This window comes from Falco rusticolus, chromosome 9 (genome assembly GCF_015220075.1).
Source record: "Falco rusticolus isolate bFalRus1 chromosome 9, bFalRus1.pri, whole genome shotgun sequence".
In the NCBI taxonomy this organism is placed as follows: Eukaryota; Metazoa; Chordata; class Aves; order Falconiformes; family Falconidae; genus Falco; species Falco rusticolus.
In genome coordinates, this window is record NC_051195.1 from 48268699 (window position 1) to 48285234 (window position 16536).

Here is a 16536-nt window from a genome sequence, read left to right on the forward strand (position 1 = left end):
CTTCCTGATGCCTCAAAATCTGATTTTTATGTTCTTTAAAAAGGTATTAGTTTTAAACTTCAGAAGTAAAAGAATGGATGTAGAAACAAATCTTTAGTTTTAAAAATTAAGGAATGATCTGATATCAGAGCAGCTTCCCCAGCAAATGATGAGGAAGCTGGATGGACTGAGGGTTAAAAGGGTGCAGTGAGGCACATGCACATTAAAGCTGTATTTCTGCCAGGAACAGATCCTGCCAGTGCTGCTGAGATAGCCCAGGTAGCTATTCCTGTCTTTCAGCTGCAGGATCCAGCATTTGAATGACAGTGCTGCTAAGAGGTTTGGGGTTCATAGCCACTTTTGGTTGTAATAACCAATGAGTTGGAGCATAAAAATTAAAAGGGGATCAGCTGCCAGAGGACTAGCTGAGTTGGCTGTCTTGATTCTGCCCCTCCTACTTTTGGTAATGTTATTAATTAAAATCCTTTCTGAGTTGTGTCACTGATGACTGTTACGTGCTTCTCTTATGTGGACTGTACAAGCCTTGTTCAAGCTTGATGGTCTGAATGTGCACATGAAGAGGCAGTGCCTCTCTACAACTACAGAAGTCTTTTCCAACCTAAGCAAGTCTATGATTCTATGTCCCAGAGAGTTTGCAAGCTGGCTGGGTGGAGCAAATGAAGACAGAAAGGAACTATCGCTGTCTCTGTGGCACAGATGAGGAGGAGCTGTGGTGTGAAGATACTGGACGCCTTGGTTAAGGTCAGAGAGGGAGTCTGGGAGAGGCAGGAGCTAGGGCTGGGGTCTTTTTTAAGAGTTCTGGGATTTAATACAAATTAATTTTAAAAAATTATTACTAAATGGAGCTCGAGGTAGGAGGACATCAGGGAATTCAAATGGAAAGAGTATCATTGTATTTAACCTTAGGTTATTTAAAGGGAAGACTTAAGTTACACTGCATAGTTTCAAACTTGTGACTGAAATGCTCTATAGCAGTAGGAAGTGTTCTCCGTGGGAGTTTTGTTTCCCATCAATCCTTGCATTGAATTCAGTTTGTTAATCAAGACAGCAAACAAAATGCTTCAGTGGTGGTCGCCAGGGGCCTGCAGTCAGCGTTGTGTACACTCAGATGATGGATGTTGTTCAGAGGCCTTGGGATCTGAAATCTACGCGGAGAGCTGCCCAGAAGGAGACTGAGTGAAACTTCCTAATTATCTGGTTTTTTTTTTTCTTTCTACTACTTTGTCTATTTCCCCGCCTTGATCTGAAGATCACATTTTGCGATATTTCTGCTGCTGCTCTGAGTTATCAAAGAGTAGGGACCAGAGGCCTGATTCTGGATCTATACTTGTGCCATATACATGGCACAAGAAAGTCTTACTATTGCCTCTGTTTTTTCTACATCCTTGGCATACAGTGGGACTCATGAATGGGTGGTGGCAGGGTCAAAACTGGTCTTGTCTGTTCCTTGCACACATAAGCATATGTACATATGCAGAGATTTGGTTTAGGTTTTTAATAATTTCATTTTTGATAGAAGCACTATGAAAAATAAACTATACAATTAACTCTTTAAAAAAACAAACAAACAAAATAAAAACCCCGAAGCCAAACGAAAACACAACCGATCTGGTTTCTGGAACCAGGGACAGCTGTGAGCCAAGCCAAAATGGTCCCCAGCAAGGTGCACCCGGAGTACCTGGGTGCTCCTGATGGCTGTGGCACCCGCAACACCGGCTACTTTACCGTGTGTTTCCCTATGCCACAGCGTCACTGGGGTGCTGGAGTGTTTTCCTAGTTACAGAGCTGCTGGGGCAGCAGCTGGCATCCAGAATACAAATGCCCCTGCTACCTGGGCAAGCCTGAGAAGACTTTAAACATCCCTCTCTGCTGCAGATCTGTTTGTTTGTACACATCTGTTTCTGTAAAGTTCCCCCAAATTAAGTATGTGTTTACTTTGTGCCATCTAGTCAGCAGCTCGGAGGGTAAGTTGATGTTCTAGATTTTTTTGGATACTCAGTAGAGATAATTAGGGAATGTATCAAAGAAAAGTCTTTTGTTTTTATCTAGGATGTCTTGCTCTCCTCTTCCTGTACTACTGCAGCTTCTGTCTCTGCTCATGTTTCACTGTACAGCTGAGAACCGTATGTCAGTGAGAGTATTTGTGTGGCTTTCTGAACATATTTGAAATAATTTGCCTCTAGAAAGTGATTGTGGTCTGTTTGCCATGAGAAGAGTAGCTGCAGTCCTGATGTGAATTGAAATATCAAATGTTTATGAAAGATGACATAGCAAAGCTGTTTACCATATGGTATACAAGACACAGTTATGCTAGACCATTTTTCCCCCTGCATTTTGCTGAGGGAAACAAAGAATACAATAATACAGTTTGTATTTTCTTCTGTATATCATATGTGCCTTTAAGAGAGAGCATGACAGTGCTGGCTTAGCCAGGTCATGGGATGTAAGTATAATAATAGTAATTATTTATATCTAGCCTGTATCTTGAGACTTCCATGCTAAACTGAGGGCCCAGTCAGGTGCGCGTAGTAAGGGACATAGACATTTTTGGGATTCAAAGTGGAGATCACTTCAAGTTAGGATATTTCTGGTGGCACCTTTCATTCACAACTGTGCACAGCACCTCTCTTTGCCCTTCTTTCATTTCTCTGGATTGAGGTCCTCTGACAGCTGTTGTCTGCTCTTGATTATGGGATTTTAGACTAACCATTGCACCAGCGTAGAGACTTGAAAGTTGACTCAGTGCCAGCCCAAATGGGTCTAGAGACAACATGGTTAAGTTTACAAGGAGCTGCAATCTGTGGATTTACTAGCTTGGGTCAGTGCGTTCATGGGAGTCTCTGCATTCCTCACTAAATGTATTCCCTAACCATGTTCTTATGCTACGCCATGTGTTTTCATTGCACAAAAATGCTCTCTGAGCTAGATAAAGCAAGAACTAGCCCTGTGAAATGTACTGGCTCTCTACAGGCTTTGAATTGGGGAATTGCTGTTCCACTGTCTCATGGGTCTTGAACTGTGCACATCATCAAGATGAAGTGTGTTCCAGGGAATGAAGCAGATGGGGTAAAGAGCCTGAGTTCAAACGCTGTCAACAGCAGAAGTGTCTTAATGTGCCTACTTCAACTAAGTATCTGTATTTACACACTGTCCTCTTCCTCTCATTTGATTTAGGTTGTATGGTTGGACCCTGGAAATGGGATGTCAGTCCCATTCAGGGAGCATAAAGGAAGAAAGAAAATACCCCAGTTGCTGCCGCTGTGACAGCGAGTGAGAGCAAGAGCAGGAAAATGTCGACAGTCACATCAGCAATCCAGGCTCCTCAGGGCCCTGTGAATCCACCGCCTCCAGAGGTCACTAATCCTAATAAGCCTGGCCGGAAGACCAACCAATTGCAATATATGCAAAATGTTGTGGTAAAGACCTTGTGGAAGCATCAGTTTGCTTGGCCTTTCTACCAACCTGTTGATGCAATTAAATTGAATTTGCCAGTACGTATCTATCATCTGCTTGGTATTCTATTCTTAGAAAGCTTTGTGTTGGTGAGACTGGTTTTCTGATCGCTGGATCAGAATGGCTAGGTTCTTTTGGGAATTTCCTTGAATGCCTTTAGACTTGCTGAATGGGATGACATTGTTCAGAGCTGGAGAGGAGAAAACGGGTTCGGTTCTTCGTGAGGGAAGAGCAAGTAGGCAAGCTGTCTTAGAGCAACTGAAGTGTAGTGCTTCATTTGTAGCTTACCTCTGTTTACTTTTATGTGTCTTCACCCTTTGTCCCACCTCCGTCCAATTTGAGAGTCTTGAAGCCCACGCTCTTCTGAGCATTTGGCATTGGGCTCAATGTAACTTGTGTTTTCGGTAGACTTCCCTGGAGCCACCGACTTCAGCGTTGAGGAAGTGTGTTGCTTTTGGCTGGAGAAGCTAATTACCAAGGATACTTTGTAGCCAGATCTTTTCAAATGCTGTACTGGAAGCAGAAAGAACAGAACAGTTACATTTACCCATCTGCCTCCTGTGCCTGATGTTACGTATGTACAGACGCACTCACACACACACACCCTGTCTCTGTCAGACCACGTAGTACAAGATACAGCCCAGTTACTCATAAATGACCCAAGTTTATTAAGCTGCTTTCTTCCAGGAAACAAAGCAACGCATTCTTCACTTCTTCAAAGGTGTCCTGTTAAGTGTGACAACTCAGCAGTGGAGGCATACCTGTACCCCTCTGCTCCACTGAAATACAGATACTGCCCTGCTGTCTGCTCCACTGGGCAGCCCATTGCACAGTAACTGGCTGCTTGAGCAAGAGGGTTGCATGGTTCTGGGATTTAAGGTCAGGAGAGCTCCAGTTACTGCTGATTATAACATAATTTTATGGACTGGATCAGAAGTCTTTTGAACTCTCTGATGTTGATGGGTGCTATTTAACAGTGCTAGCTGAAAGAGTAAAACACTTAATGTCTCTATAATATTTCTCTAGGTCTGTGCTCCTTTATGTCATCTTTTGTGGATTTAGTTTGTCAGTGAGGCATTTTTAAGTGGTTTTAGGGCAGGTTACCAGATAATTTAAAGGCGGAGTCAGTTGGAAGAATAGTTGTTTTTCACGTGTGGCCTAAATCTGCACAAGCCCAGTAGCCAGCAGGATTGCTTTTTCTGGGCTAGTATGACTTGCCTGGAAATACTGGTGCCTCAGATCGTGCTTGAGAGATTTGGGCTCAGAGTGTGACTAGTGGCCGTATGTGGCTTTGTGTGCATGTGCAGCAAGAGGGCTTGCTGATCTTCTCCAGAATGAGAAAATTACAGTGTATATCCTTGCATGCCTAGAGCGTCTCCAGGCTAATCACAGCCTCTACGGATGCTTGAGACCACCTCAGGGAGAAACTGGGTTAACACGTGGAAGCCTTTTGAGGCCTGAAATGCCCTTAAAAGAGAGACTGAAACTTTTAGCATAGTCTTAGCGAGCACTGGCACTGATAACATTCTGTAAGTGCCAGAGGCAGCCTTTTTAAAAGGGAGAGAAAAATGCTGTTTCCCAGATTGCAGCTGGTCCACCATTAAGCTGCACACCCTGCCAAAACTAGTGCTGAGCTCTCCTGTCCTGACTTCTGGTCCCATGAGTGCATCACTGCAGCGTTAGTCTAGCTGACAAGTTTGGTACCCTTCTATTCTGCAGCACACTCCAGCACAAAGCCTGCTTTCCTCCTTACGTTACTCGTAGTGCCTTCCCAGTCCAGCTGTCCTTATAAAAAGCAAGTGATGTCCAAGTAGCCGTTTGTATGTGTGGGGATTTTTGTTTTTGTTTTGTTGTGGGGTTTTTTTTGGGGGGGGGGGGGGCGGGGCTGGGGAAGATTGGTGGTTGTGGAAGGAGTTCTTGTGCTTTTAGTCTAGTTCGTAATAGTGGTAGACTAAAAGGCTAAAAAATTAGAAAATAAATGGAAGTAAAAGTGGTATTTACAGTTTCCACAGAAACTTGGGGTGTGGTTTTTTGGGAGGGGGAATGAGGAGAAAGCTGGGACTAAGAGGGAGATGTGAACAACACTCCACATATCAGGAGATGTAACACCTTTCCTGTTTCTCCAACAGGATTATCACAAAATTATAAAAAACCCCATGGACATGGGGACGATCAAGAAGCGCCTGGAACATAACTATTACTGGAGTGCCAGTGAATGTATGCAGGATTTCAACACCATGTTTACAAATTGTTACATTTATAACAAGGTAAAGAGCCCAGACAAGCCTTAACTGGGGCACTGCCTAGGAAAGACCCTCCTACAACTGTTTCAGCGCAGGTTTTGAACAGGACCAGCTCAGCTGTGCTCCGGGCCCTCCTTGCAAGGATTTGAAATGCCACTAATTGCAACCATGTTACTTGAAATACACAAAGCTGTCTTTGTGCTGTGTCTTTCTTCCCCCAGACTAGTTAAAATGGCAAATGCGCCTTTTAATTATAGGTAGATTTCTGTTCTGGGGTTATGTAGCAAGTTTTTACTCCTTTTATTTTCAGTTAGGAATTCTTTAAGATGAGCTACAGTTTATGCAGTGCTTTGCAGTTGTTCTGTGGTGTATTAGTGCTATGTGTTAACACTAGCTGTCTAGCAGTAAATACTATCTTTTAGCAGCAGAGAGCAGTTCGGGAAGTGTAACTGCTCTCTGCTAATGTCTCGTCCATACTTGCACACCTTTAGATTGCTTGTTATTATTTTGGGTTTGGCTTGTTTGATGTTGGGTTGTTAAAAGCCTCTATTCTTTGTATTGTGTTTTCTACAGTGGTTTGTCATCATTGACCCATACTGGAGAACAAACTGAAATAAACAAAATAATTAGTTTGGGCCGCAGAGTATGTGTTTACACTCTTCTCTTGGACCTGCTGGCAAGCAGGGAAGGACAGCTCATCTGTTCCAGTTTGCTGCTTCCACACTGTTGCACAGGATGCTAGTTACCAGGCTCCTACTGGAAGTCCTGGTAACTCTCTGGATGCAGCATGTTTAGATGCTGTATTTATTGCATGCTAGGCCAGAACAGAAGAGCAGGAGGGTAGCATGCAAGGAAGGAGGAGAGCTAGTCTGTCTGTTTTCGGAGCTTGGGTACCATCACTTATTTGAAGGGTAGTGTCATTGGGGATTTCAGAGTCTGATTTTGAACGTCTCTGCTTCTAGTGTGTGGATGATACAGCATGGGCTTGTATTCTTCTTTTTGCAGCCCACAGATGACATTGTCCTCATGGCCCAAGCCCTGGAGAAGATATTTCTGCAGAAGGTTGCCCAGATGCCTCAGGAGGAAGTCGAATTATTACCCCCAGTTCCTAAAGGCAAAGGTCGCAAGCCGTCAGCAGGCATGCAGAGTGCAGGTATTAACCCAGTCCAGTGACATTAAGTGTTATGAGGCCATTGCTGAGGTCTGACCCACCTTCCAAGCTGCCTGGCTTCGCAAATGGTGAAAAGGCTAGGAAGGGAGCGTGTAGCCTAATGGTTAAAGCAGTGCAAGATGTCGAGATGATGTTCACCCAGTGTTCCAGGGCTTGTCTGTCTTAAGGGCACTCTGCATGTGTCATACAAACATCTTGCCATCTGTGACTTGCCCATCCATGTAGCACTTCAGTGTGGGAGGGCAATACTGTTCCTTCCTGTATGCAAAGAAGAAACCAAGGCAAGAAGAGGCAAGGTAGTTAGACATGCCAGGCTCCTGCAAGTGACAGACCATGGCCTAGAATGCCTTTATTAGACCTGAGTTTATACAGCTCACGCAAGGTCCTGGCAGAAGTCTGACACAGCAAAGACTTGGACCCAAATCTAGCCAATCCCCTAAACCCCATAAAAAGTTTTTCTTTTGCACACACGGTTGCAACATCATAGAATCAAATTTGATCAACAGAAAGGATTTATTAAGCCATTGCAAAAGGCTGTGTTGACTGTTGCCTATCAGTAGAAACTAAATTTAGCTTAGCGTACCTAGAGTTGATTTTAAATGGATTTAGGACTAAAACGTCTGTAAGCACTATAAAATAGTTCATAAAGGAACTTGTGTGGGCTGAATGAAACTGTTGCAAATTTTTTTTCTTTAAACAAGGTCCGATTGTTGCTCTGGGAAAGCCAACTGTTCCCCTTTGTTTTCCCACATCTCAGGTGCCAAATGGAGCTACAACTTCATCCAAGCTCAGAAATTTGTGATGATGTGTCTTTTCAGCATCCTTTGATAAAAAATTTTATAAAAACATAGAGAAGTATTGCTACTTCAGTTATTAGTTACTAATTTCGCCCCTTAACTTTACATTAGCAGGCAGTTCTTCAACAGTTGCAGGTCTAGCATAAGAAACCTCTGCCTGGCTATCATGAGACCTAGGCTCTACTCAGAGCAGTTTCTTTCATCGTGTAATGTGGCAAATCTCAAGTGCTTCGGACTCTTGGGTATTTAACTGGCAGTAGGGGAGTGGTTGTTACCATTTGCCATGCATAGTAAAAACACTCCCAGATTGAGGTCTGTGCAGGACAGCAGCTGTCCAAAAGAGCAATCTCTGTTTCCTCAACGTGAGCTACTGCCCTTTTGCTGAGCGCAGGGTAGCACTGAGAGCCTGTGACGGGTGAAGGCTCTCCCAGAGCAAAACACACCCCATGTGCAAAGCTTGAAGTATTTCACTTGCATGTGGCTGGTCTAAGGCTCATGGTACAAAGACTTAGGTCAGTGATTTCTTTTTTTTCTTTTTTTTTTTGTTGACCCCTGGGTAACAGCACCAAGCAAATCACACTGTGTCCTTTGTGGTGTTCCTGTAGCTCTGGACTGGGAGCCTTTTGCAAAGCCTGTGATTGCACAGTCCAGCGGCACCAGTTTCACTTTGTTCCCAGTGTCTTGTCGGCACTTGTAACCATCAGTACATTGCAGTGCGTTTTCACTTTGTCGTTTGAAAGGAGCGCAGCAAGCAGTGGCCGTGTCTTCCGTCTCCCCGCCGGCCCCGTTCCAGAACGTCCCTCCAGCCGTGTCTCAGACGCCCGTCATTGCTGCCACCCCTGTGCCAACCATCACTGCTAATGTCCCGCCTGTCACTGCCCCTCCTGCCGCTGCTCCCCCTCCGCCTGCTGCTCCGATAATGCCTGTGGTGCCTCCTACACCACCGGTAGTCAAGGTAAATGGAGAACATGACCCTTTCCTCTTCAGAAGGCAACATTGCTAAGCAGTGCTTTATTTTCATCCCCTCACTGCTGGTTACGTGCATTCCTTCTCTTCGCATTTGACTCCATGCCTCTCTGGCCATCGTTTTCCCTTTAAGGTGTGCTCAGACAAGTGCTTGCTGTCGAGTTTGAGAGGATTGAGAGAAGTTTTGCCAGTTTTACCACACCCTAGCTGAGGTGATGTCAACTGTAATTGCTCCAACTCAGTTACAAGCTCTCATCTGACCATAGCCTTAGTCAGTGCTGATGCTCCATGACCAGAAGGCTGTTGGAAGTTTCCCCCATTTTGCACCATATAGCCCAAAGCATTTCTTCCCTCTGTGACTGAGCCCCTGATTTTACTGGGGCTATTCCTTTAAGGTTTGCAGATTCCAGCACTAGGAATGTTCCTTTCTGCCATAAACCGGTTCAAGACAAGCCTGTCACTCCAGTTGGAGGAGACTGATGTTGCCTGCAGGTTTTGGGTGCATTAGTTCTGTCTTTACTGAGTAATCTTCTGGGAGTTGTCATGATGTTTAGCTATTTGCTATGTTAATTTAATGTATAAATGAAGACGTTGCTCTAAATAATTGGAGTTTTCCTAGCAAACTGTGTATTGCTTTAAAAATGATGAAAGCATAGCTCAGAGAAAGCTGGGTTTTTTTCTAAACTGGGGAATTAACTGCAACAGTATCGATGTATTCTAATGTGAGGTTGCATGGACCAGCAAAGCCATAGGACTGTATTGCTTATTTAATCCTATAGTTTGAAAATTACTAGAAAAATTGTGAATTGGATCTTCTTGGAGCTAAGCTGTCCTCCTCATCCTCAGAAGCCTGTCTCTTACTTGAGTTTCTGTCCAAATAACTTGCTTCTGAGAATCAATTTAATTTTGAAACTCAAGGATGAACCCAGAAGTGAGTTTGCCAAATACACACTGCAAAATTAATTCTGCTTGGGATTTACTTAAGATTTCCCTTAGATTTCCCTAAGGAACTTTTTTCTCCCTTTCTATCTCTCTTTCTCCGGAGAAATAAATCCTTCATAGGAGCACAAGAGAGCTGACTGGATAGTCACAGCTTGAATTTATGAGAGAGGGGTTTTATTTGCTTAAGGCAAAATCATTAGATTCTTGCTCTTGTCCATAATAAGCAATCTACCTTAGCACACCCAATAAATACAAGGGAGTGAGGGCTCATGGGTCTTTGGTGATTAATATGCTTTGGTTCAGAACTTATAGCCTGATCCTGCCACTGGGGACTCAGACATGTGGTTAAGTTACTGACACTTACTAAGTCACGATGCATCAGCTGAGCTGCAGTAATCGACTGGGCGCACTCCTTTCCCTTGGCAAACATGAGGTAAGAGTCCTTAGTTTAAATCTCAGTGAAATACATAGAGCTAACACATTTTGCATCGTGTTTGGGGTTGGGTTGGAGACGTGCAAATGGCTGGTTACTGTGGCTCAGATGACATGTAGTAAGTAATACGCTGTGTTGTAGTCACTGAATTGCGTGTTGAAGCCTCTAGTCACAATTCCCATTTATCCCAGTGAAGTAATTGTATTTTCTGTCAGAGGACAGGCAGATCTCAAACATAAGGCTGAACTGTGCTAGCATGAGAGCTGGGCACATACTCATGAAGTCTGTCCATCTGCTGTTTCAGAAAAAGGGAGTGAAGCGGAAAGCGGACACAACCACCCCCACCACCTCCGCGATCACTGCCAGCCGAAGCGAGTCACCCACACCCCTCTCGGACCCCAAGCAGGCCAAAATCATCGCTCGACGGGAGAGTGGTGGCCGGCCCATCAAACCACCAAAGAAAGACCTTGAAGATGGAGAGGTCCCCCAGCATGCAGGGAAGAAGGGCAAACTCTCTGAGCACCTCAAGTACTGTGACAGCATTCTCAAGGAGATGCTCTCAAAGAAGCATGCAGCCTATGCATGGCCCTTTTACAAGCCTGTTGATGCAGAGGCCTTGGAATTACATGACTATCATGATATTATCAAACACCCCATGGATCTCAGTACTGTTAAAGTACGTCCACATTTACCACCTCTTTTGCAGGGTGTCACAGCCCTCTGGCTGCAGAGGACTGGCTCCTTCTGGGGGAGGGGGAAGGGGCAAGGGTGGTAAACGGAACCTGTTTGGATATCATCTGGATATTTTTATATTTGTTTCCTTCCCCCTCTCCTTTTTTTCCCGTAACCTGGGACATCCTTTTTTTCTGCCCTGCAAAGCAGACTGTATGATGGCATCCTCTCTTCTTTGTGGATAGTCCAGCTCTTTAAACTTGTGTCCTTGGGATTGTCTTGCACTCTGAGAAGAAGAGGTGCTGTGTTTCATAGGATTCAATTGATAGTATCCTGTTTCCAGAAGCTACTGCCTGTTTACTTGTTGGCATGGTGTGTGGTCCAGATAGGCTTACGCTGAGCAATTCTAACCAGAACATGATGATCGCCTGGTACTTGGGGAGGGAAAGAAATAATGTGATGCTTACATGTGGTTCATGCTTGCCTTTTCAAGAGCTTAGCTTAGTATGGTGCAGTTCTCAAGGTTTTTCTTCCAGTAGACTGGGTTTTTTTCTGATTCTTCCCCTAAATACCCATGGCACAAATCCATGTTTTTCTAGTCTTCTGTTGGTGAGCCAGCCATGGGTATCAGTGTTGGTGGAGGTGAGACTTTCTTCAATGTGCAGGAAGTTGAGGTATTTCTGCTGACTTTCACTAGCGTGCTAGAAGTGGTTTGCTGCCAGCTGAGCCAATGCCTGGAATTTTCTAAATGTCCAGGTGGCAAAAGGGCAGCTGCATTCATGATTCCTGTCATGCTCTTTGGCAAATCCTACATAGTATCTGGAAGCAGCGTGGTATGTTCTGATGTGCTATGCCATTCAGCCTTGATGCTGCAGGGGTTCTTCAGCTGCAGTATTTTTACGATTTTAGTTGCATTATTTAGTGGTGACAGAGTAGTTGTCATAGTCTGTGCATTGAGGATTAGACAAAGAGTTCCCAGTGTCTTGAGTTTTAATTGCTTTTCTAATGCTATGGTCCTGGGTGAGTTTCCCCACAGCTCTGTGCCATAGTTTTCCCAGTCATAGAATGGGTATAGTAATACCTAACCTACCTCACAGGGCTGTTGTGAGGGCAGATATCTGGAAGGCACTGAGTACTAGTTCTTATTATGATTGGATTTTTACAGAAAAGACCCATCTCTGAGCTCACAAAAGCATTGTAAGCAAGCTCTGGTGGAGCTAGGCTTGGAGACCATTCATCTCCTGAGCTTGCAGTGCCCTTGATTTGTTTACAAAAGCCAGTGCAATGTGCAGTATTTTTGACTTTCAATTAAGTTGAGCTGTGTTAAAGGCCTTTAGCAATTTCCTGGCAGGAGAAGAGGGCAAGACAAAGCTGAGCTGCAGGCAAGAAGAGGGAGCCTGAAACACAGCAGTAAAAGCAGGAGAAGAGGCTAGGTTGAACATGGTAGTCTGTGAAGCTGGAGCACTGATACCTGGCTTTACTTTCTGCTGATAGAGGAAGGTCCCAGTGTTTTCTTGGGTAAGTTTCCATTTTCTCTTGCTCTTGAGCATGGATGGGGAAGGAAGAAGCTCCCTCAGTTGTGGTACTGCAGTGCATTCACCATCCTGCTGATATTTCTGCCCGCTAGTAAAGGCCTACTTACTCCTTGTACACTGTGTTAGTTACAGGACTTGCTGTCAAGGCCTTCTCACTTCACTTTGCATTGGAGTTGCTCTTCCTCACTAGCTTAGAGCTCCGTCCATGTGGCTTGGATCATAGGCTAGTGGATAATTTAGGTTGGTCAGGAGTCCTGCCTCCTGCTTAAAGCAGGGTCACTTACACTGATCTGCTGCCTTCCAGGTGTCACCACCTTCTCAGCTGAGCGAGCCTGTCTTTGCTCTTCTGATGCCACTGAGTGGGTTGGGAGTAGGAACAGGTTGCAGATGGGGGTTTCAGTGTTCTTTCAGTCAAATCAGAGGTGCGGTACTTAGGTGACATCAGAAACCTTCAAACATGATGTTCTGTGCATAGTTACATTTTGCCCATGCTTATCATAGGCTACATGTTGAAAATCTGTTCTAAGACTGTAATCTGGCCAGTAGTTTTAAGGAATTTCAAATTATGTCTGGTTCACAGAAATGACTGAGATGGGAGAAAGCATCTCTTGCTCAGTGCAACTGTTCTTTTTGTTATCACATTAGAGTGATGAAGTGCTAGATAGCCTTTTTTTCTACTGGTCTTGTAAACACAAGTTGTTAGATGAACACCTCCTAGATTAACTCATTCAGTTACTGTACTGACATTAGTGGGACTGCTGGTAAACCTAGTCCTTTTAGACCTATTCGCAGCTCAGTCACATTCCCTTGACTTCCTATGCAGTAAGGTTAGAGACAGAGAGAGTAAAATCCTGACTCTCAATGCTAGTATTTCTGTGTGTGGTTAGGTCACTTATTGCAAGAGATTCTTTGTGTATTCTGCGAAATCAAGGTGCAAAGCTGCAATTTGTCGGATTAGTGACTTCTTCACACTTAAATCTCTTCATAGTCCTAACTTCATTCTTTTAAGAAGTGTACAGCTCTGCCCTTTTTCTGCAAGTGCAGGTGATACTTTTCTGTACTTTACTAGTGTAGGGCAGAAAACTGGAGACAAGTTATTGGCAGAACCAGTGGAGTCTTTTGTATGCAAAGACTCTGGATTTGTCCTTCCACATGGTAGTGTTTTTCTTAATAAACTTGTTTGAAGTGCTGTCTGGTATTGTTTTTTTATGGAGTGTTTTATTATCGTTGCTCTTGGCCTGTAGATCATAGTGTGACTTCTCTGAGATGCAGTCTATAATATGTTAACTGCATGGAACAGAAACCTGCTATTTGCAGGGAGTATAATTCTTCAGTGTCAGGGGCTTCTCTGTGGCTCTGAAAGGTTTTACATTTAATTCTGCACAAGTGGCAATGGTTGTGGTAAAGCAGCGCAACTAATGGCCTTCAAACTAATCTTGAAGGAATTATGTGAAAAGTAAAACATAAGTATTGCTGCAGCTATAATAGACTCTTGAATACCTGCTTGCTTGTCACTTTGGCTCTCTGGTTGTATGAGGTTTGATTTTCTTCAGAGAATGTTGTTCATGTCCAGGAGCATTTTCTTTTTTTCAGGCTCTGCACCCAGCAGAGGTATGCTTCAGAAGGACTGGAGATTGTTTTCTCTGTGTGCGTGGTGGAGGAGGCAGGTGGGCTGTCATGACTGTGCCAGTGGCAGGTGAGAGGTGGAGGGGCTGTAGCTGAGCTTGTTGCAGCCAGGAGCAGAGGGCTGTGCTGGAGCTAGTACTGAGAGCGGGAAGAGCTGAAAGGATGGGATCAATGAGCTCATCTCCACCTCAGTTCTTTGATAGTCATCACAGAGGGGGAAAGAGCAGAACTGCTTGGAACAGAGAGAGGAAGGGATGAATGCATGAAGAGAGAGGGAGGCAGAAGCATGGGTTGCGCTTTAAAAACTTAAGAGGCAGTAGCCCTAATACCTTGTAGTAGGTGAAACGCTTGCTACAAAGCTGTGGCAGCGCTGTGCTTTTGCTGCCCTGTCCATGGGCAGGCAGGACCTGCTTGCAGCATGTTCATGTGCCCTCTCTGATGCTGGGGAGGCAGGATGCTGTGCCTGTGATGGAGCTGGGGGAACCTGGAACACCGTTACTCTCACTCCATCCTCTAGCTGCCAAGTCACGGCAGCAGTGATGTGAATGCCCCTCTGCCGTTGGTTTACTCAGTGGTGGACAAGGAGCAGCCCTTGCTATGCAAGAGGATTTATACAAGCTGTTTACTTTTGGAATAAAGCACTACCTCCAGGGGTCTGACTGCTCACCAGTTAATTTTCTTGCAGTGAATTGCTATAGTTTCAGATCAGCTGAGTTCAGGGTCTTGAATGTGAGGAGACATTATTTAGGGGAATCTTAGATTTCATTACTTGCACCTATTTTAGAGATCAAATGCAGTTTTGCAAGCCAGCTGTTCTTATGAGGCAGTTGGGCCCCCAGAAATCAGCTGGGTCCTCATTAGCTTCTAGACGTGACATTTTCTCTGCTAAAATCACTGGACTTGTGTGGCCCCATCCCTTGTGAGCCTGCCCTGATGCCATGTGCAAGACGTACTTTGAGGATGGCTTGATGTCCAGTTTTAGTTTTGGAGAAGAGACAGTGGAAAAGAGACATGTTAGATCTTCAAACATGATTGTTGCGAGAAGGGAGGGAACCAAGTTTTCTCTGCATCCTCTATGGGCAGGGCAGGGCTTACCATCGAGCAAGAAACACAGATATTAGGAAACAAATTCAGGAACATTAAAGAGTATTAAACAATTGAATTGATTGCTGAGGGGAAAAAAGATTACTGTGGTAGATGCTGCGTGGGGCAGAGAACGGGCTAGCTGGCCTCCTAGCACCTCTGCCAGTCCTGCTTGTCTGACTCCTGATTTGCAATTGTAAATGTAGTAACTTTTTTAAAGCAGCTGGGTATCTCCAAATGAATTTGTAATGGAAGACATTCCAGCCCACCAATTTGAAGTTTCTTTTTTTTTTAAAGTTAATTATTCTTTACAAGGAAACAAAATAAAAATCCACAGATTAAAACTGTTGGGCTAGAAAGCTGTTGGGTTTGGATGAAAATGAAGCCTCAGACGCTGGAATGTGTTTCATAGGCAGAAATCAGTCATTGAGTGTGCCAAACTTATAAGGGCATCAAAAAGGCCTTTCATGCAGTAAGGTGTATTTTATAATAAATGGGCCCTTTTGTTTGAACATATGTTTTTCTTTGGAATTGGCCTGAGATGCTTTTCAAACAAGGCCAGCTCTCCTTCAGACAGGAGAAGCACAAACCTATTTCCCTTTCTGGCTGTGTGTTGTGGCTGAGAGAGGCTGTCTCTGAGCTTATTCACCAAGAGAATAACATCTCCTGACAAAAGTTTGACCGATGCCTGGCTGCAGCATGGCAGGGAGTAAGGCTGCAGGGATGTCACTGCCCTGCATGCAGCACCAAAGCTGCATCGCTGGAGGTGAAATTCTGCCCTATTCAGAATAAAAATGCTTTTAGGAGTCATTGCAGTTATTTCAAGATACTTGCAAGGTCTGCCATGCAGCTGTGAAATACCTGTAGCTTCTATTGATCAAATGGGGAATTTTGCGTGCTTTAAGGCCTCTAGTGTGGGTTGCAGACCCCAAGCAGCCCTGCTTTTTGCTCCCATGGACGTGTCTTCCCTGATGACATTTGCAGCCTGTCTGCCAGTCAGCCTCTTCCCTTGGCTGGGGGATACAGGTGCACAAGAAATACAAAAGGGAGGCCTGCAAGCGCTCGGCAAATAGAGAATTTCTCTTTTAAATGCAAATGAAATGTTGTGTTAGCTTCTTTTTCCTTTTGGTAGGTGTAATTGGAGCTAAGGTTTTTACATTGTAGTAATATATGCATAAAATTAATTACGTCCTAGGAATGCTATAAACTGTTCTCTAAACCCAAGTAATTCAGTCCCAAACAGCAAAAGAAATGGATAAAAGTGGGAGCTGAAAAATAAGAGAAAGAAACAAGATGCAAATATTTTTTGCTCCTGATACTTATCCTCTCTACACTAGAAAATAACATTATGAATAGGTTCATGAAGGGTGAATTCTGTATTTATCAGTTGGACTTTTAAGTCAAGAGTAGGTGTTGTAGTTTAAGAATCACCAAGCAAAATTCATCCCCTGACCCAAGTCAGAGTTAGATGGTCATGATCTTTTCTGCCCTTCCAGATGTACAGGGCAAATACACCCAAGCAGCACACATAAATACATGCTTAAGGTACTCCTGTAGTTGTAACTTGGTTGTCTGTTGACTCTTGCCCTTCCTGTCCACGATCCTTGTTTACATT

The 16536-nt window shown here is 44.2% G+C and overlaps 1 protein-coding gene across 4 annotated transcripts in view; it reads left to right on the top strand.

The window, feature by feature from the left end:
* Positions 1-16536, top strand: part of BRD3 (bromodomain containing 3) — a 44519-nt gene that overhangs the window by 14898 nt on the left and 13085 nt on the right. For 3 of the 4 annotated variants that reach the window (XR_005106104.1, XM_037399509.1, XM_037399510.1), the window contains exons 2-6: positions 3175-3491; positions 5583-5720; positions 6702-6849; positions 8405-8619; positions 10310-10681. Coding sequence is in view for 3 of the 4 variants with exons in the window: in XM_037399509.1 (XP_037255406.1) it covers positions 3291-3491; positions 5583-5720; positions 6702-6849; positions 8405-8619; positions 10310-10681 (1074 nt within the window). In the remaining variant the exon portion in view is untranslated. Of the gene's footprint in view, positions 1-627; positions 742-3174; positions 3492-5582; positions 5721-6701; positions 6850-8404; positions 8620-10309; positions 10682-16536 lie in introns of all 4 variants that reach the window. The other variant, XM_037399508.1, reaches the window with a different exon arrangement.